The sequence below is a fragment of the Canis lupus genome, chromosome 10 (assembly GCF_048164855.1).
Source record: "Canis lupus baileyi chromosome 10, mCanLup2.hap1, whole genome shotgun sequence".
NCBI classification, from domain to species: Eukaryota; Metazoa; Chordata; class Mammalia; order Carnivora; family Canidae; genus Canis; species Canis lupus.
The window spans coordinates 55077481-55098851 of record NC_132847.1 but is presented as its reverse complement, the minus strand read 5'-3'; the positions used below and the strand labels follow the sequence as shown (position 1 = coordinate 55098851).

Below are 21371 nucleotides of genomic sequence, written 5' to 3'. Positions count from 1 at the left end.
AATAATTGATTTAACAAGTTGCCTGTTGGTCACTTCCACTCTTCCATTTTCAAAAAAGCCTGCATTGGGCATCCTTATTGATATTTATTTTTGCACATGTGATACTATACCTGCAGGATAAATTCCCAGAAGTGGAAAGGCCAGATCCGTGTATTTGCACTTTGAATTTTGAAAGGTAGAGCCCCTGCTTGCCAAAGAGGTTCATCCCCTGAAATGAGACCTATTACCCCAGTCTGCCTACATAGTATTGTATCAACCTTTGAATCACTGCTAATCTTATAGATGAAAAAGGATTCAATGTAGTTTTAATTTGATTTTCTCTTATTATAAGTAAGATCTGGCTTCTGTTTTTTACATATACTTTTTATTTTGGAATAATTTTAAATTTAGAAAATGTGTGAAAGTATTACAGCAAGTTCCCATATACTTCTCACCTAATTTCCCCTATCATTAACATCTTATATAACCATGGTTCATTTGCCAAAAACGAAGAAACCAACATTGGTACAATACTTATAGCTAAACTCCAGACTTTATTTGGCTTTTGAGCAATTTTCACACTTTGGTAACCATTAGATAAATGTGTAAGCTGACAGTGATGTTGACTCCCCTGCACAGAGGCTGTGGGTGCCTGTGATTTGCATCATTCCCTGCAGCCCATGGCTAGGCCTCTGGTCTGGGAAGGCAGACTCAGTGGAGAAATGATCGCTCTTTCTCTAAGTTCCTCTGGGAGAGAGATGCATTGTTGTTAAATCACTGGATTGGCTCTTTAGTGCGGTCCCAGCAGCACTTCAGAACTTTTGGTATTCCGGCAGAAGGAATAGTATGTGCCAAGGTACAGGGGTATGAAACTTTACCAGCAGTTTTTAAAGAGATTTTTATTTATTTATTTATTTATTTATTTATTTATTTATTTATTTATTTGAGAGAGGGAGGAAGCATGAGCAGGAGGAGGGGCTGAGGGAGAGGGAGAAGCAGACTCCCTGCTGAGCAAGGGCCCAACGTGGGGCTCAATCCCAGAACCCTGGGATCACCACTTGAGCTGAAGGCAGATGCTTGCCCGGCTGACCCCTCCCCCAGGTGCCCCTGAAATTTCATCAGCTTGAAAAATCCCATGACGCAAGCAGTACTTCTCTTCTAATAAAAGTGACACATTACAGATACAGTTTAAGCTAGAACTCTGACCTCAGGCCATGTTTTCCCCTCCCAGAGGCCACACTGTGGTTGCCTTGGTGTGTATCCCATGAGGACTTTTCTGGAAAGCATGAACCCAGGGGAGGGGGTGGCTGGTGAGGCCAGTGGGCAGCTGTTGAGAACTCTCTCTCCTCCTTTTTTTTTTTTTTTAAGATTTATTTATTTATTTATTCATGAGAGACACAGAGAGAGGCAAACACATAAGGAGAGGGAGAAGCAGGCTCCATGCAGAAAGCCTGATGTGGGACTCCATCCAGGATCCCAGGATCACGCCCTGAACCAAAGGCAGACCCTCAACCGCTGAGCCACCCAGGCGTCCCTCTCCCCCTCTTTCTTTGCCAATGTCCATCCCTCCTGTGCAGACAGCACTTTATCCTAACAACCAGCTTCCCATCGTGACTCCATTTGAGCCTCATGGCTGCTCCAGGAGCTTGGTAGGCACCATCTTACCCGCTCTCCTTGGCCAGACCGGAGGAAGCCAAGGCCCAGAAGAGTGGAGTAGCCTGTCCTGAATCCCACAGCTGGTAGGGGGCCTTTCTGTTGCTTCCTGAAGAACAGCTGTCATGCCAAAAATGATAGCAAAGCATGATCGAGCACCAGTTGCTTTGCACACACGACCTCATTGTGCCCTTAGAGCCGCTCTGTGAGCCAAGTACTGTTCTCAGGCTGGGTCTGCAGATGAGGAAGTAGGATGTGGAGGGATGAGGTGGGCGGTCGGAGATGGTGGAACTGGGATTCGAGGTCAGCCGTGCTCCTCCCCGACCCCAAGCCCACAGGCATTGCCGTTCTGCTGGCCAGCACTGCCCCCACCCCAATGCCTTTCTCTTACCCCATAGCCTCTTTGCAACACAGGTTTGAGCTACCTGCACACTTCTGCTCTCTCATCACCAGATCAGTGCTTCCGGTGCTTCTGGGCAGATCTTGCCTTAATTCCCACAGGGCCTGCCCTCCAGCTGTCTCACCTTACCCTGTTTTCAGAGCTCTTTTTAGCTGCTCACCACCTGGGCCCAGGGACTATCTCCTCTCTTTGCACTTCTCTAGGCTCTTTCCTGAGCACCTGCGGGTGCCAGGCGGTGGTGAAGGAAAAGCAGGGGACAGCGCAGACAAAAATCAGGAGCAGCTACCCTCATGGGGCTTCCATTCTCCTGGGACAAAAACTGTTTCTGACCTGAGGTCTATGGGATTCTGCAGGTCCAAGACTACTTCTGCCCGGGGCCTGAGGTTCTGAACATCCCACCCTCCTGCCATTTACTGGGATGATGGCATGTGCCAGCATCTATTCTACAGGCCCCACGTGTTTCCCCCTCACCACCTGCCTTCCTCCTCCAGTCGTCCTGGGGATGTCGCTGCAGCTTGGGACAGGTCCCCCGGCTGCTCCTGGGGATCATGTGCCCGCGTGATTTACCGTGCCTCACAGCGCCACATGTCTTTAAAATTACAGTGCCCATTTCCTGCTGAAATAATTTCCACAAAGAGTGGCTCCTATTACCGCAAGAGGCGTGCAGACGTCATGATTTATTATTATTTATGGTCCCAAGGCCTTGTTTATGCAAGACGGGTTAGGTGCGTGCGATAGAAATGCCATTATGCAAATGACATTGAATGTCCTTACTGCGCCTAAATAATTTCTGTGTTGGACGATTAAACCTCATCTGTTATTGATATGGGCTGCAGTCGGGCTATTACAGAGTCCCAACAGTACTTACTCCCAGTAATGGGAAAATTGAGAGAGAGACACCAACACAATTGCCTCAAGTGGGCCGTGATGGTCAGAAAGGAGTAGAACATCTCGGAGGCCCGCGCACAGGGAGCCTGCCGACTCCTCTGGATAAATAAGGAAGGCAGCGCCCAGCAATAAATTAAGCCCTGGGTTGGAGTGGGTGCCTTGGAGGATTTGCGGCCTTCCAGTGGTGTGATTTAGCTATTTGATTGAACCAGGGGCCGAGGCAGCCCCACCCTGAGTTCCAGGGTGCCCCTTGCTGAGGGAGCCGCCAGCTTGGAGAGGAGGGCACAGGGGAAGAGGGTGGCCCCTGGTGACACCTGGGCATCCAATCTGCTGTGCTACCACCACCAGCCGCCTGCCGCCCAGCCCCTGCACACGACCGCCTGCCTTCGAGAGCTCTCCCTCGCTCTTGCTCTTTCTTTTTTTTTTTTGACACAGCTGTGAAGTCCCATTTTGATCAGTGTTGATAGCTTATGAATTCCAAAATTGACAAAATTTACAGAAAAATGAGGATAATCCATCTTCCTTAGCAGCCTGTCAGGAGCTGGCCATACTTCATAATCTCCAATTACAGATGCTATTTTCCGACATTTACATGCAGATATTAGAACCAAATGAAAATGAGAAACAAAGAGAGAATGGAAATGCAGCTATTTATATGTATAAAAGACAAACAGGTAAATTCAAGACATTTAGATTGGATTTGGGGTCCCTTTAGGAGGCTGGAAAGAGACAGGCTTGAGCACGTGGGGTTTCAGAATAAAATGGTAAGACACGTGGCCTCGCCAGGCCTGCCCGTGGTCTGGCAGTTTGGGTTCAAAATGGGTCAACTCTGCTGGAACAGCCGGGGATTTGGGTGGGGGCGTGTTGGGCATCCCTCCGGGTTTTCAGGGGTCTCTGGGGATCAGCCATGGCTCATGGTGAGCCATCGAGTCCACACATGTTTCACAAATGAGTGAGCTTAGATCCTTCAATGTTCGTTTTAAACAATGGTGTGTGTGTGTTGCTGTGGGGAGACAGGATATGCCACTGGAGTCAGCTCTTTCTCCTAGGCAAATTTCAAAAAGTTGGTACATTCTGGTGACCTGTGCCCCCACTGCTCCTGAGTAGGAGATGCGTGAAGGTACCACTGTCTGTCAGAAGGGCTCTGGCCAGGTGCACCGAGAGTTGCACCAATAAACTTTTAAAATGGGGTATAAATAATAAAATTAATGGAGAGAGAAGGAGTTCTGATATATGGATCATCCACTTCCTTCTCGAAGCTAATCTGGCCGAGAGAGAGGAGGGTCTGGGAGGAGGCTTTGTAATGAAAATGTTCTTCCCATAAAATTGAAGGGAGAACAGCCTTGTTGCCCTCGCAGCTGTATGTGGCACTGGCTTCTGGAAAGCCAGGGATATTAATTAGCACAGCTTTGGATTAAACTCTCCCAACCATGTCGGATGGTACGATTTTTTCTCTTTGTGAGCTTGACACGGGTGGCAAGGAGAAGTCGGCCTGGGTTTTCCCAGCTTAGTATCATTGCTGAAGTTTTCTTTTATTTGGGGATCAAGCCTCTTCCTCTCCCAGAAATGAGAATGAAGTATTTCAGGGTTTTCTGGGGCAGTTGGGGGGGGGGGGGGGAGAGAGAGAGAGAGAGAGAGAGAGAGAGAGAGAGAGAGAGAGACTGTTTTGTCAGAGAAGGCAAAGGAGGTGGAGAAGGTTGGACCGGGAGATGTGGCTTGAAAGCTTTTGTTTGTTTGTGTGAAGCCTGTTTCTAGCCAGCAGTTTTATATTATTTGAGGTTTGATTTGTGGGAGAGAGGTGAAGGAAATAAAACCAGGAGGCTAAATTTAATGTGTATGTGTATATGAGAGAGAAAAAGGAATTGTTAAAAATCGAACTTAAACCGGGCTCCCAGAAGCGTGTTTGTTTACATGTCTGGTTTCAAGGCCAAGGGCTTGCTTATTTAAGTAAATTATAGGTATTAACACACACAAAATGCTTATTATGTTTTGTTTCCAGGTACAAAATGCGAGATTCATGAAATTAACCCGTTACTGCAAAATGAGAACATATTTTCAATAATTAAAAGCAAAAGCTTTTAAGTTAACCCTGATAAAAAGGCAAATAGAAACACTGCTGTCACTGTGCTAGTTTTTTCTCTATTACCTACATTAGCTAGAATTTGGGCTGAGACATAATAGCTAAAACCTAAGCCTAATGTCTGCTTCCTTAAGTTTCTGGTGTCTCTAAAAGCCAGAATGTTACCTTCAGTACAGAACAGAGGGCTTGGACCAAGAAGTCAGAGGCCTGATTTTTCCTTAGCGGTACTAACAATGTCACACGTTCTTCTTTGTTTCTCTGTTGGCTCCCACTAATGTTAGGATTAATTGCTAAATCTGACAGAGATCTGAGAATTGCACTGTCTTCCGAGTCTAAGTGGGGAGAAGAAAGAATAAAGTTAATGGCATCTATGGTTAGAAACATCTAAGCACATGTTTCCAAACCCATCTGGGTCTGGTGATGGGTTTGTCCCCATCTGGGATGGTGACAGGTGTAGGGTCGAGAGCAGGTAAGCATCCGAGGGGGCTGTGAAGCACGTGGAGCCGTGCCTGGCCTGAGAGTTGGCATCTCTGTCCCTGGGCCCCCCACACCTCCGAGTGAGGCAGTTAGAATCATGATGAAGAACACAGATCGGAGAGAACTTAGGCCGACACCCCATCCACAGCTCACCCGACTTCCCTACTCTCGGTTTTCTCACTCATCCCAGGATGGCAGAGAGGTGGTGCGTAGCGCTTTAAGATCTTGGACTTGGGGTCTCACTGCTGGGGAGAGATGGGGACGTGGTGGTTGGGCTCCATGTGCCTCACTTTCATCATCTTCCAAGGGTGGGCGGTTGATAATACCCATGGGGTGGTTGTAAGAATGAAATAAACGAATGTGTTTTAGCACCTAGAACAGTACCTGGTGTGTAGTAAGTATCCAGGGAGTTCACGTTATTCTGACTGGTTTAGGTGAGAGCCAGGGTCTTCTCAGCCTCCACCCCCCACCCCCCCACCCCCGCCCCATGCTTCTCTTGCATGGTTTCTGTTTGGCCCTAGCAAACCTCGGTGACAAAGGGGGCACTCCCTCCCGAGGCTGCCTGTGTTTGCCTTCGCAGAATATCACCCTTTAGGAAGTCCTGTCGGATAGGCAGCCGACAGGGCGGAGAGGCGGCCTGTGGCCTGAGGAGTGTGTGTGCGCGTGCACGCCTGTGTGTCACCACTCAGCAGCAGCGGGGTGGAGGAGGTGGTGGTGGGCAAGGGCATCCACCTCCCTGCCTCCGCCCTATTGGCCTTGCAGTACAGACGGGTCTCCTTCGTTATGGCCTCAGGGTAACCTCTGTCCTGCTGCAGCTGGGAAGTCCATCCGAAGGAAAGTGAAGTATGAGCATCTTGCGGTGCCCCCTCCACTCCCGTACCACACTTTAGGATGAGGGAGAGGGCTCCCTTTGCATGTCCCTATTCAGGGCCCTTGCTGGCCAGTGAGTCTGCATTCCTCTGGGGGTAATGGGCCTCCCTGGCCTAACCCCCTTTCTAGTCCTATAGCAGGATGGGACAGCTAGGCCCCACCATGGACCACCTGGGAGAAGCCCATAGAATTTGGCTGCCTAGAGATGGAGCTTTGTTTTTAGGACTCTCTCTTCTTCTTCATGTCAGGATCTGGAGCCACTCATCACACAGACAGAACCTGAGCAGGCCCTGGGGCTCCAGGACGGGGTGTCCTCTTCACCCTCCTCCCCTGCATGCTGCCCTTGCCCCCAGTGCACACACCACCACACCCACACCACACCTTCTTATCACTTAAGAGACCTTGACCCTGGTTCCTGGCTCTCATCCTCCAGAAGTGGAGCTTAGCGCTCCAAGCCTTGTCATTTCTTTTCTTGCATTTGGGAAGACAAGAGCCAGAATGCTCTGAGCTCAGGGCCTTCTCTTAAGGTTCAGGGTGAGCCCCGGATTCCTTTGCCTCTTCTCCCCCTCCCTCACTCAGTTTCACTGGGGATAGGTCCTGTCCAGGCCTACTGGTGGGATCCAGCTTGGAACAGAGCAGGAGTGCTACCTATAGGTGTCTCCCCATCTCAGAGGGGAAGCAGACATGGTCCCAAATCACTAGAATAAAGTAGCGTGGAACAAATGTCCTAAAGGATGTGCAGGGGGAATGCCATAGGGAATTCAGAGAAGGAAATGATCTTTCCTTCTTTTTTTTTTATAAAGATTTTTCATTTATTTATTCATGAGGGACACAGAGACATACACACACAGAGGCAGAGACACAGGGAGAGGGAGAAGCAGGCTCCATGCAGGGAGCCCGATGTGGGACTTGATCCCGGGTCCCGAGGATCACTCCCTGGGCTGAAGGCCGCGCTAAACCACTGAGCCACCCAGGCTGCCCTGGAAATGATCTTTCAACCGAAAACCTAAGAAAAGTATGAGGAACAGATGCTGTGTGATCTGGACGATAGAGGACGAGGGTTTTGACTGGGGCGGGAATGGGAAGGCAGTATGAGCAAAGGAATTGACGTGGGCTTTCAGGGATCAGTGTGTGTGTGCTGTGATTGGAGTAGAGGACAATGTTTTAAAAGTAGGGTAGATTAAAAGTGGAAGCTGGAAAAGTAGGTTGGAATAGGGTTGGGGCCTGTACAGTTCAGGTCAATGTTACCTGGAGGCAGTGTGAAGCCAGGGAGAGTTTATAAGCCCTGGGTCAGGGGTAGGAGAAAATGAACACTTAAAAAATTCATATGCATAATCACTTTCCATTTCTGATGAACTTGTAGTGAGCTCTGCGCTGATGAAGAACAGCATGAGTCAGCCAGGTGATGAGGTCACCAGAAAAGCAGAAGCAAGCTGCTTATGCCCCAGTCAGAGAGAATAGGTCCAGAATGAGGAGCGCGGGACATGTGGGCCCTGCATTGGGTCCAGGAGGGAACAGCACTGCCACTGTTAGAGGATGTTTGTTAGAACGGGAGCCACAGGGAGTACACCCGAGGCTAAGGCTGGGAGGCCTACGGGGACAGACCTAGCTCTTTCTCGTAGCTGAGCTGGGTGGCCACGGAGTGGTTGCCTCAGGAAATAGTGAGTTCTCCACCACTGGTGGGTTTCAAGCATCAGATAAAAAGATCAACCCTCATCATAACTCCTGAGCTTCTTTGAGCTCTGAGATTCGGGGCTTACTAAAAATTCTCTAAGTGGTCAGGGGGTGGGGAAATAAGGGGCCTCCTGATTAGTCATTGCCAGAAAAGTTTCTCTTGGACAGAAAGTACAATATCTAATTTCAGTCCTGTCCCTGGGGCTTCCCCTGCTACTCCACACCACCTGGGAGTGTGTCTGGGGGTGTGCTGGAGGGATGCCTTGCAGACTGCAAACAGAATAAGGGGAGATGAGTCAAACTTTGCAAGTCTCTTGATTTGACTGCGCTCTGTTGTGGCCCAAGCATGGGCACAGATATAGAGAGCCAAATGGATAAAGACCAGGTCTCATCCATGCCGATAGTACTTTCTGATAAATAAAAGCATCCTGAGATCACTTATCCTCTCAGTGACCCTGGGAAGCACCTCTGGTGCTGTTGGCAGAGCCAGGCCATGGTACCTGTCCCAGTTCATTTGGTTCCTCAGGCATTTATGTCACATCTGTTCAAACCTGGGCACTGGGCCAGGAGCTGCTGTCACAAAGATGAGGGAGACACAGCTCCATCCTCATGAAGTTCACACGCTAGTTGGGAGATGAGGACCCTAAACAATTAGATGTGTGATGCAAAGTGGTGAGTGTAGTGGTAGAGGTATGACCACTTAGATGTTCTGGGAACACAGAAGAGGGGAAATCGGGGAAGGCTTCCTGGAAAGGGGAGGTTATTCAGAATCCTAGGCAGTTCTTTCCCCCTGTAAATACTAACAGTACTGCTGTAGATTATGGAGTATTTTTGAAAGCATCATTTATAACACCCCCTTAGAGCAAACTTTTTTTAAAAGGTTTTCTTTCTTTATTTGTCAGAGAGAACACACAAGCAGGGCAAGCAGCAGGCAGAAGGAGAAGCAGAATTCCCACTGAGCAAGGAGCCCAATGCAGGACTCAATCTCAGGACCCTGGGATCATGACCTGAGCTACAGGCAGACACTTCACTGACTGAGCCACCCTGGTGTCCCAAAACTTTTTTTTTTAAGAGAGTGCACACACAAGCAGGGAGGGGAGAGGGAGAGGGAGAGAGTGAGAGAGAATCCCAAGTAGCCTCCATGCCCAGCCTGGAGTCAAGTCAGGGCTTAATGCCACAACCCTGAGATCATGACCTGAGCCAAAATCAAGAGTCAATCAAAAATCAGATGCTTAATTGACTGAGCCATCCAGGTGCCCCTAGCAAACATTTTTTATTTTATTTATTTATCTTTAAAGATTTATTTTTTTTTTATTTGAGAGAGAGAGCACGGGAGCAGGAGGAGGGGCAGAGGGAGAGGGAGAGAAGCAGATTCCCCATGTTACTCATGAGAGAAGTGCCTGGCCTAGTTCCACACAGATCTTCAGATCTGAGCCCTGTCTTCCTGGTTGCAGGGCTGCTGGGCTCCCTTAGCCATTCTCCTCTCTAGATGGTAGCCAGGTGTCTGCATTCAGGGGCCTGGATAGAGTGTGCAACACCTTCACTAACCCACGGGGTGGCCAAACCTGACCTCAGCCACACCAGCGAGAAGCCCAGGGAGGACCACACCCGTGCAGAGCACAGCTCCCCACCTCTGCCTCAGGTGAGGCCTCACAGCCAGAGGGGCCCTGATGGTTCTGGGGTTCTGGTTCTTCTTCCTCATTTGGCAGGTGGAGTCCCTGAGGCCTAGAGTGGAGCAGGGTCTGCCCCAGGTTGAATGGGAGTCCAAGGCAGTAAGTGTCAGGTCTCTAGGCTCCCTGCCAATTGGTTTGATCCACTGTAATCAAGACAGAACTATTTCTTTTTTAAAAAAGATTTATTTATTTATTTATTTATTTATTTATTTATTTATTTATTTATTTATTTAAGTGGTGGGGGAAGGCCAGGGGGTGGTGGTGAGAGAGAGAGAGAAGAATCTTAAGTAGGCTCCATAAGCAGTGCAGAGCCTGATGCAGGGCTCAGTCTCACGACTCTGAGATCATGATCTGAGCTGAAGTCAAGAGTTGGACACTTAACTGACTGAGCCACCCAGGCGCCCCTAAAGATTTTATTTTTAAGTAATCTCTACACTCAGTGTGGGACTCGAGCCCACAACCCTGAGATCAAGAGTGGTATACTCCACCGACTGAGCCAGCCAGGCTCCCCAAGACAGAACCATTCTTTAACACATGCTCTGCACATGCAGTTTTTGCGTACCCAGGTTTAAATAGTGTGGAACCTTCTTCCTCCTTGCTTGCAGATTCAGGGCTCTCTGTTTAGCTGGAGGAGTAGAGTTTGGCCGGTGGCCAGGGCATTTTACAGAGGACGATGTCCTACCATAAGTGTGTGAGCTTCCCCTCAGGGCCAGTAGCAAAGTCTTCGCAAATCCTCTCTGCTTCTGGCGTGATGGGCCAGCACTGAGCTTGGAGCTGGCACACTGGGGCTCCCCTCTCTGAGCCTTGTCTTTGCAAGGACTTTGCAACCTGGAAAGGGCCCATGCAGACGAGGAGGCCCTTATGCTTCTTGTGTTTGGAACCTTGGAGTCTCCGAAGATGGGGAGATAACAGGCTTCAAGAGAGCAAATTCCTGGCTGGCCTCACCCTCTGGGGTGCTCTCATTATGCTGCAAGTGTTTTTTGGACAGTTGATGGGTGTGGCAAGTGGGGTCATGACTCAAACACATGCTGTTTGGGACTTTTGATGTTATGGAGAATTTCAAAAGGAGACCAAAGAGTCTAACCTGTAAGCATCCCTCCCCTGGATTCAATGATCATCCTGTTTCCTCAATACCCTTGCTTTCTTTTTCTGTCTTTTTTTTTCTTTTAAAGATTTTATTCATTTATTCATGAAAGACACAGAAAGAGAGGAAGAGACATAGGTGGAGGGAGAAGCAGGCTCCCATCGGGAGCCTGAGGTGGAACTCGATCCCAGGACCCCGGGATCACACCCTGAGCCAAAGACAAATGTTCAACCACTGAACCACCCAGGTGCCCCTCAGCTTTAGTTTTCTTTTTTTTAAATTTTTATTTTTTATTTATGATAGTCACACACACAGAGAGAGAGGCAGAGACATAGGCAGAGGGAGAAGCAGGCTCCATGCACCAGGAGCCTGACGTGGGATTCGATCCTGGGTCTCCAGGATCGTGCTCTGGGCCAAAGGCAGGAGCCAAACCGCTGCGCCACCCAGGGATCCCTCAGCTTTATTTTTCAACAGCTTTATTGAATTTTCATTTTTCTATCAAAAATCCACTCATTTGAAGTATTCAAGTCAGTGATTTTTAGTAATTTATGGAGCTGTGCCACCAACACCAACAATCCAGTTTCAGAACAGTCCCTTCACTCCAAGAAGATCCCTCCTGTATGTTTATCGTTAATCCCCCTTCCCACTCTGGCTCCAGCCACCCCCTGCTCTGCTTTCTGTGTTACGGATTTGCCAGTTCTGGCCATCCCACTTCTGTCTGGCATCTTTCACTTAGCGTGCTCTTGAGGCTCACCTGTACTGCAGCATGCCTTGGTGCCTTGTTCCTTTTTATTTTTGAATAGTATCCCGTTAGACCACAATTTGTTCACTGTAGCCAATTTCCTTAACTTTATTTTGAAGCAGACTCCAGACATCGTATCACTTTATCTGTAAGTGTGTTAGAATGACTCTTTAAAAGATGAGACCTTCACTGGCATAGCCATGATACCATTATCACGCCTAAAAAGTTAGTGAATCTGTAATGTCCTCAAATAAACCGTCTGTATTTGTATTTATAATAGGTTCGTAATATGTCATAGTATTTCTTTTTACAGTTGTTTATTTTTACAGTCTGTTTGTCAGAGTCAGGGTCCACATTGCAACCGATCGATATGTCTCAAGTCTCCTCTAACCTATAGCATCCCCTCTGTCTTTCGTTTCTTGCCTTGGAGCTCATCTGTTGAACAGGGAATCCACGCTTGGTCATGTGGCCAGTTAGGGAGGCAAAGAGCATCCGAAGTGGCAGGAGGCTTGGAGATCACATGCAAGTCTTCAGATAGCTGGGGAAGCAGAGGCCAGGGAAGGAAGACACCAGCCCCCAGGTCCCAGCTCCACCCTAGCTGCCGAGGCATCCAGACCCCTCTGCCTCCTCAGTCTCAGGTCACCAGGCCAGGCCCTAGGGACACACCTCCTCCAGTTCGTGTCCTCATTGGGGTAGGTGTATAGGTGGGCAGGCCTCTCGTCCCTCAGGATGGGAGTGGTTGGCCTGGTGCTGGCCCAGAACCCAGGGACCACCTGAGGCTCAGCAGCAAGCCTGGAGGAGCTTTGCAGGTGATGGGGAAGCCTCTTGGGCCGAGGTAGCCATCTGAGGTAGCCAGCTCTGCAGCCTTCGTCCCCATGCCCTGCCCTCCTTCATGCTGCCCTCCTTCTCACGTGTCTGTGTTTCTTTTCTCCTCCATGCTATGGCAGTGGTGCCCCGTGCTGATGAGACAATACTTGGTGCAGCCCCAGGCAGTCCTTTTCCAGGTAATTTCCTAGGGACCCAAATGACACCCAGCACACACTTTTCCCAGGGCATGTGCCTCCTGGAGTCCCTTTTAGGATGCCCTGTCCCTTGTGTTGCTTAGGGTCAGAAGTGCCTGTCCTTATGCTTCAGATCCTCACACTGGCCCTGGCAGACAGGCAGCAAGGGTTTTGACTTAAATCTCATGTTATTAATGAGGCAAACGAGGTACCAAGAGCTGGCCTGGCTTGCCTGAGGTCACACAGGAGAGGAAGAGGCAGAGCTGGGATGAGAACCTGGTGTTGCTGCTCCTGGTTCGCTGCTCTTTCCACCACGGGGTTAAAGGCTACAAATGATACAGATACAAAGTAGCCGAGGAAGTCCATTCCCTGCCCCATACCTTAGTTTTTCCAGGTTGGGGTAGATGACTCGGAGTATCTGTCTAGCTCAGACATTGGAGAGCGTGAGACTTTCCATCATCTGGAGCATAGTATCTGAGGAGGGTGTGCGTACCTGCTGGTCTGGACCCTGAGACCTCACAAGAATCTATGGCAGGAGGCAGAGGGTTGTATTCCCATTGGTTGCCCTGGAGTGAACAGTCTGTGACTTGCTGTTCATTTTTCTTTCTGGGTCGTGGTCAAGGACAGCACCCCGGGGCCCTGATGGGAAAGGAGCAGAAGCCCAAAATAACATCCTAAGAAAGAACCCCAAGAGCTCAGAGAAGTCAGAAATGTGGAACAAAGCTATTGCCTGTGCCTGGCAATGGTGGGAGGAGAGGGGAGCCACGTTCCCGAGTGTGTAGGCCTGCTGACACGCCTATGCACGCGTGACTGCCTTTGTTGCGTCAAGTTCAGCCCCTAGCCTCCCAAATAACTATGAGAAATGGGAGGACGTTGTCGCTGTTACCAGAGGCACCGATTATGCCTTCTCTCTTCTTTCTCTCTCGTGACCTTCTTTACCATCTTTCTTATCCTGTCATCCTTTCTACCTCGTCCCGTCTCCACTTTCACAAAGGACTTGAGATGCCCTGCAAAACAAACAATTACGTGTATCTAAGTTAGTAAGTTAGAGCTAAAAAAAAGTTCAGAAATTATGTAGCGAGAGAGGGAAGGTCCTGACACCAGGTGCCAGCAATGCTGTGGTTGTGGTGGTTGAACACTGAATTTGACTGAGCTTCTTGGCAGCCAAAGCAAAAAGGGACATACCGTGGTTTCCAGAGTTCCTGTTGTTCAACCACAGGTGGGTTAACTGCTCATCAGGAGAAAAAATTTCAGGGGTGCTGAACTGTAGGAGGGATTGACAAAGACTTTGGCCATCCTAATGGGCAGTGTCTTCAGAGGTTAAAAAAAAAGAATTTCTGGGCAGCCTGGGTGGCTCAGCGGTTTAGCGCTGCCTTCGGCCCAGGGTGTGATCATAGGGACCCGGGATCGAGACCCAGGTCAGGCTCCCCACGTGGAGCCTGCTTATCCCTCTGCCTGTGTTTCTACCTCTCTCTCTCTGTCTCTCATGAATAAATAAAATGTTTAAAAAAAATTCTTAGGGTGGCCCTTTTATTTCCTCTAACAAATGTTGAATGCCTGATATATTTTTAAAAGATTTTATTTTTTTTATTCATGAGAGATACAAAGAGAAAGGCAGAGACATAGGCAGAGGGAGAAGCAGGTTCCCTGAGCCTGACACGGGACTCCATCCCAAGACCCTGGGATCACACCTTGAGCCAAGACACTCAACCACTGAGCCACCCAGGTGCCCCGAATGCCTGATATTTTATCACATATGAGTGAAAGTGCTTCCCCAGAGGCTTTACCTAATGATGGCCAAGGGTGTTATTTCCTGGTCACCTAACTTGATGAGGGGAGTGATGGGGGTGGGGTGGGGGAAGGTTAGGATATCACTTGGGGTTCTTGTTCAAACACTTCTTAGTTAATTTTTGAGTGTTGTGGCTAATGTCATGCTATTGGACCATGTATTCATTTATTCAACAAACACTTAGGGGGGCTCTAGGGATGTTCCATGTTCCATGCTCTCAAGACATCCTCAAGGGAAATAGACAAATAGCCATTAAACATGATGAAAGTATGGTAATGGAGGTCTGTGGAAGTATGGAAGCAGAGACAAAGAGTCATGATTTCTTTGTAGAAATGGGGGGCCCAGGAATGGCTTCCCCAGGGAGGTGACATTGGAGCTGGGTCTTGTGGACAGTGCAGGAGTCCTCTGAGTGAGATGAGTCCTCCAGGCAGAGGTGGAACTGGCTGGAGTGGCTGAGGAGCAGCTGCTATAGCAAGGGAGCCCAGAAGATTGGAGAGGATCAATAGCAGCTCAAAGGGACAGTCAGTGATGAGGACTCAGGGGATAATTACACCCCAAAACTAAATGACAGCATCCCCTGGCTTACGCAGGAGCAGAGTAAGAGCTGTGGAATCCTACCAAAGGAGAGAGTCTAGGCTTGGGGCAAGCCCTGCAAGGTGGTGGTGTAGGAGGTACGGATAGCCAAGGGGAGCTGAGGGCTGGTTTCCAAGTCCCCTGTCCTCAGAGCCCCTGCTCTTGAGGGAAGTTCACTCTACCTTCTGGCAGCCAGGGGTGGTTGGGAGACTGGATTCTTGGACCTCCTACCACATGTGTAGCACAAGTTAAAGATTTTTTTCTTGGAAAGGTGATCCATACCCGACTGTCAAAGTGACTAGACAAACTTTGACAATGAATTTATTGACTAAACCAAAATCAAATACCAAAAAGACCTTTCCAACAGGACATCGAGGAAATTAAGAGGCAGAGTAACCCCATTGGCTACCATCTTGCAATTTTCTTAAATCCAGGTTGGCTCTGCTTTCTTGGTGGGGGACATAAAGGCTTTCCCTTGCAGACCCAGCTGCCCAGCCTAGAGCCTAGGAAGGGGGTAGGTCTGGCAGTGGGTAGGGAGGGGCGCAGGGATGCTGACCCTAGGTTGAGATTGCTGCCTGGCCCGCCTAAGGGCCACTCATTCATTTGTTCATCTGTGTGTTCACTGTGCAACTCTTCACAGGTGAATCCCAGCTCTACTGCCTTTCTGTCTTCGCTTCGTCTACTTTCACTTCCCCCAACTATTGGCATGTGCTCTGTTTCTAGACGCCTCCTGTCCTCTTACCTTTGAGCTTTCCTCCAGCACTTATCAGCCTTGGGGGCCGCGGATTCCTCAGACCCAGGTTAAATACCACCTGCCCAAGAACCCTGTCCTGACCACTTCCCACTCCAGGGTCAATCAACGGTTCTGCACTCCTGCTCCTCTTGGTTAAAGCTTCCAGGGCCTTGTGTCTTTTCCCTCAGGGGTTTGTGGATGAAGGTCAGAGAGCATGTCTGGTCTGCAAAAGAAAGGCTCAATAAACACTGAACATTCGTTATGCTCAGGCCTCCACAAGGGTACCCAGTAGCATGGAGAGGAGGGAGCCCTGTCCCCTACCCTAGAGTCCTGGGACCTCCAGGAGACACCATCTTGGAAGAGATCCTTACAGAATTGTTTTGACCTCCTGTCCTTGCTCACGGCAATGCACTGAAGGAGCTGTTCCAGCGAGTTCCTTCTTTAGCAAATTAGGAGGCTAATGCCATGACCAGGTCCCATTCTATGGAGGATGAAATCTAGATGGTGACCTTTTCCCAACAGCTCCTTGCTGTGTGGAATGCAGACTTTGCTGGTCTGGACCTGAAGCAAGAAAGATATTCTCATCTCCACCTAGGATGCATATATTCGCTTATATGTGAAACAAAGATTTATAAAACAGGTCTTGGCTCTTTCTGTGCATGAGAACCTTGGATATTTTCTGTTCTAGTTCATTCTGATTTCGTTGTTTAAAATATTGGCACTAGCAAATTGATTTCACATCTATTTTCAGGTCAGGACTCACAGTATGAAACTCATTAGAGTAATTGTCAAGACTTTGGAGTCAGGTGGATCCAGATTGGAACCCTGGCTGTGGCACCTAGAAGGTGTGTGACTTTAGGCAAGCTACTTCCCTTCTGTAATAGATCTCAGTTTCATCATCTGTAAAGTGAGGACAACGTAGAACGTATTTCATGGAGTTGCTGTGAGGATTAAATGGGAGATTCAGGTAAAGCTCCTGACACAGAGCAAGGGATCAATAAATATGAGCTTTTGAGATGGTTGTGAAGATTATGGTTCTTCTTGCTCTGGCATGACCACTTGGTGGGGCCAGCAGAGCAAAGGCAGGACTCTTGCTTCCTAAAGAATGGTAGTCAGGAAGGACTTCCTGGAGGAGGAGGCATTGGATGAGGGCAGCCCGATGACTGGAACCCACTCTCGTCTTCACAGTGACCAAGAACCCTGCATGAGCATCCCAGGACCACTTGTTTCCTTTTGAAGGGCAGGCTTGTCCCCAAGGATTTTTGGCTGGACCTAGAGCCAACCACATTAGATGCCTTTGCCTTTCCCATTTAGGTCTCCAATCCACCTGGAATTGATTTTTGTGTCTGGTGTAAAGTAAAGATCCAATTTCTTTTTTCCTTCTTGTTTCTGAATGGATAACTCGTTACCCCCGTACTGTTTATTAGAGTCCATCCTTCCCTGCTGATTTGTACATCACCTCTCTCGTATATCAAGTTTCCATATATGCACAGATCTGTTTCTGGACTCGCTTCTGTTTCATTGATCTATTTATCTGTCCCTGTGCCAATCCCACACTGTCTTAATTACTACAGCTTTACAGTGGTTCCGGATGTTGAGGAGGCGTGTCCCTCTCGTCCTTCTCCCTTAGAAGCCTGTACTCTTCTCCGCGTGTTTCAGAATCAGCCTCTGCTGGAGGTGATTGAGAGCCCCAGGAGCTCTGGACAAAGCTGTCCTCCGTGAGGCTCATGGCAGGGTGCCTGGGCCTGCAGTACCTCACGGACTCACTGCTGCCAACCACCCCAGTTTGAGCTGCCTGAGAAGTACTTCCTAATTCATATGCAGAGAGAATCACGAGGAAAATGCCTGGGTCTGAGTCCCCTCTGCCTGCGGCTTGCCGGGTGGCTCCCCTGCTTGCCTTCCCTGTGGCTCAGTCCTCAGCATCCTCCCCAGGTCACCTGCATCTTCTTTCAGGAGACTGCTTGCTTCCTTGTCCCTATCTACTGAGGACATAGCCCTGGACAGACAGACATGTGGCAATGCTGGCTATGCCAGCGTCCTGGAGGGAACTGCTCACGCCAGAATTTGGCCCGCACAACCAAATTCTTTGGCTTAGGTGTTTGCAAATACTTTCTTGTTTTTTTTGCAAATACTTTCTTTACTGGAAAATAGGCCCAGGGGTTGGGTGGAAGAAAGAGACCTGGCACTCATGCTTCTAATTTCATCTGTCCCTGAGCGTGAAGACCCAGGGTCTGGAGACCCTGCTGATGGTGGCTTGGATGCCAAGGACATGACTCATCACAAGCTTTAATTTCATGAGATGGCTTAAGGAAAGGAGCATGACTCTGGGCCACGCACACACGTCGATGTGGACTTGCTCAGTCAGATACGTGCATCCCGTCAGCATGTAGTTGTTTGTACGCTGCCAGAACTCAGAAACACTTGCCAAACTGTGGTTCATTTGGTCTCATGTGTTGGAGGTTGGAGTGAGACTCCCTGGACTGGGACTCTACCCTGGTGGCCGTGACAAAGCCCTCTTCGCCTTGGGCCTCAGTTTACTCATCTGTGATTTGAGGGTTTGGCATGACGATGTCTGACATTCCTCTTGACCTGGTGGTGTCTGTTATTCTGCATCTGTGGTTTCAGAGCTTGGAAATCAGAAACTTCTCTCTCTCTCCTCTTGGCAACGAGACTCTTATTTCCATTCTGGTTTTGGTTACTGATATCTAGGGAGATGGAAGAGGCTGTCGGTGGCCGCTGGGGCTGGGCACGTGGAGCCCACAGGCCACGAGAAGCTAGGGTGGAATCCTTGTGAAGCTGCGCTGAACCCTGCCCACCTCCTCACCTGGGGAGAACTGTCGAGCTTGGATTCCTGTCCTGTTCCACTGAACTGAATCTGCCTTCCCAACACCGGGGGGCTTGTGAGCCCCTGTGGGCCTCAGCACAGGCAGGGGCTAGCCCCGCTCAGTGGCTGAACCCCAGAATGTGGTGGTGGCATTTGGCTGAGGTGCTTTGGAGCCTTGATACTGAGATGTTTCTGTTTTGTTTCCTCTTTCAGACCACCGAGTATTCAGCGATGGCTTCGCTGGCTGGAGGGCTGGATGACATGAAGGCCAACCTGACCAGTCCCACCCCCGCCGACATTGGGAGCAGCGTGCCTGGGCCGCAGTCCTATCCCATTGTGACAGGTGAGGGCACCTAGGGTGGAGGACAGAGAGAGAGAGAGAGAGATTGATGGAGAGAGACTGAGATTGCCTGCATGGTGGGAAGAGTGGCTTGGTGCTTTTGGACTTAACTGGCCATTTTTTTGTTTTAATAAGGTTATGAGGTCCTGGAATTGGTCAGGCTGGGAGTTGTGGCTCTGATGAGACATGGCTTGCTCTGAGAAAGCCAGAGGAGAGCAAATGCCCCACGGACTATGGGCTGGGACAGATGGCAGGGGAGGCCCAGGACAGAGGGGCCTCGGTGACTTCGGGATCTCCTGTGGGCTAGGGCCCCGGTGTTCAGTTCCTCTCATGGGAAGAGCAGCCCTGGCTGGCGAGACTTGAGAAAGAGCAGATTTCTGGCAGACTGTCTCTGGCATTTCAGATTTCCAGGCAGAGGCTGAGTCAAGAAGGGCAAGAGGTTTAGGCTGGAAGGTGCCTGGTGTATGCAAAGTAGCTGTCTTTCTGGAAGGCCCAGGGCCAGCCTCTTTAGCTATCAGCAGAAAGATTAAGAGTTTGGGCCCTGCCCACAGCCTGCTGCATGGGGTGGTGGCCCTTCTTGCGAGTCATGGCCGGGGCCTCAAGCTGCTGCTTGCCAGCGAGGGCGCTACCACCCAGGCCCAGGCCGCTGGTCATGCTGCTCGGGGCATCTTGGGCCAGGCTTAGCTGGCTGGTCAGCTGGCTGCGTCCACACTGCTCCAGCCTCTCTAACCCACGGAGTGGGAGCACGCGAGGGGAAGGGCTGGGGCTGCACACTGAGCTGCCCGGAGAGCGTGGCAGGCACCACCTGGGTCCACAACCGGCTTCCCGGACCGGGCAGAGGGGAAGGTCTGTAAAGGCCCCAGCTCAGAGCCCTGGGCTTCTTTGGGATGGGGAAAGAAAACTATTTGCTAGGCTCAACTAAAACCATTCACAGCTTTCCCACACATAGACTGTAGTTGTTTTTGTCTCCAAAGCTTTCGGCTTTTGTATTTTTTAATTTTAATTTCACTGTTATCCTTGATTAATTGTCTTTTTTATTGAGTTGTTGGAGAAGCAGGAGCTAGTCGTGCCTCATCTATTATTGCAAAATGTAACAATAAACTTCCTCAAAATAAAAAATGAATGAATGAATGAATGAATGAATGAATAAATAAATAAATAAATAAATAAATAAATAAATAGTTTGGGCCCTGGAGACACGCTGCTGGATTTGAACTTGCCCTTGACTAGGTCTGTAATCTTGGGTAAATTATATAAGAATTCTGGGCTGGGTTTTTTTAATTATTATTATTTATTATTTTTATAGATTTTATTTATTTATTTATTTATTTATTTATTTATTTATTTATTTATTTATTTATTCATTTATTTATTTGACACACAGAGAGGCAGAGACATAGGCAGAGGGAGAAGCAGGCTCCATGCAGGGAGCCTGATGTGGGACTTGATCCCAGGACCCCAGGACCATGCCCTGAGCTGAAGGCAGATGCTCAACTGCTGAGTCACCCAGGCATCCTTGGGCTGTGTTTTTCAAAAAGATCCCTAAAATGAGAATGATAATAGCACCTGACCCAGAGTGTTGTTGTGAGGATTAATTTGCTCATACAGGTGAGGTCCTTAGACTCTCGTTTATAGCAAGCACCCAATATAAGTTGCTGCTCTTATTCCTCTCAGAGCCTTCTCATGGTGGCCGGCCACCATTGTTGGGCTTGGTGCTGCCGAGAGAGCTGGACTAGAAGGGCCGGGTTAGGCAGATACCTCCTCCTGCTCCAAGAGCAGTGGGATAGGATGGGGGGACAGATTCTGGAAGTTTGTCCAAGCTGGCAGACAGGGAGCAGTCTCAAGTACTGTAGAGACAGATGAGGAGAGGCTTGGGGGTGGTGCTTGGGCCAGAGTCCAGGGGTTCAGTGGGGGATGGTAGCAAAATGTCCCTGTAGGCTGCTAGGCAGGACATGGTAGGAAGTTACAGAGACAAGGGTCTTTGGAAGTACAGGAGGGCTATGGGTTGTGTCAGGGAGGCTGGGGACTGGGCTTGGGTTAGAACCTTGGGGGAGGGGGCTGGGTGTCACACAGGCACCAGGACGACGAGAACCCAGCTCTAAGACCTGTGCTTATGGTTTGGCATTGGGCCTCATGGGCTCAGACAGAAGCAGTGAAGGCCCTGTTTGCAGATCGTGCCAAGAGCCTGAAGGCAGCTGAGCCTGTGCAGGGGGAAGGTGTCAGCACTGGGAAGGGATAGAGAGTGAGGAGCCTCAGTTAGAGTGAGGCACAGATATCCCATGAGGTCCTCTCCCTCAGAAGGCTGCAGTTGGCCCAGGCAACACGTCTGGGCATGGATTGGGTTTTCAGTAAACCTTTGACCAAACACTTGTTTGTATTTCAGAGTGAAGTCAGACTTATGCTTGATCTTTAAAAAAAAAAAAAGTTTTTTAGATATAATTCTAGCCTCTGACCCATTATTACTCTTTGTGTTGCTTTTAACTTTCATCTTTCCTAAAAACACATTAAATTATCTGCTGTAGGATATTAAAAGCACTCAGGTAGTAGAAGAAAGATTTTCTGCCTTGTTCTGGGAAAAATAGAGAAAAAAG

The 21371-nt window shown here is 49.2% G+C and overlaps 1 protein-coding gene across 6 annotated transcripts in view; it reads left to right on the top strand.

The window, feature by feature from the left end:
- The window catches only part of PAX5 (paired box 5), a 195644-nt gene that overhangs the window by 89956 nt on the left and 84317 nt on the right, over window positions 1-21371 (top strand). For 4 of the 6 annotated variants that reach the window (XM_072841961.1, XM_072841963.1, XM_072841967.1 and 1 more), the window contains exons 7-8: window positions 12468-12524; window positions 18654-18783. In XM_072841961.1, the coding sequence (XP_072698062.1) occupies window positions 12468-12524; window positions 18654-18783 (187 nt within the window). The remainder of the gene's footprint in view (window positions 1-12467; window positions 12525-18653; window positions 18784-21371) is intronic. The other 2 variants (XM_072841964.1, XM_072841965.1) reach the window with 1 other exon arrangement.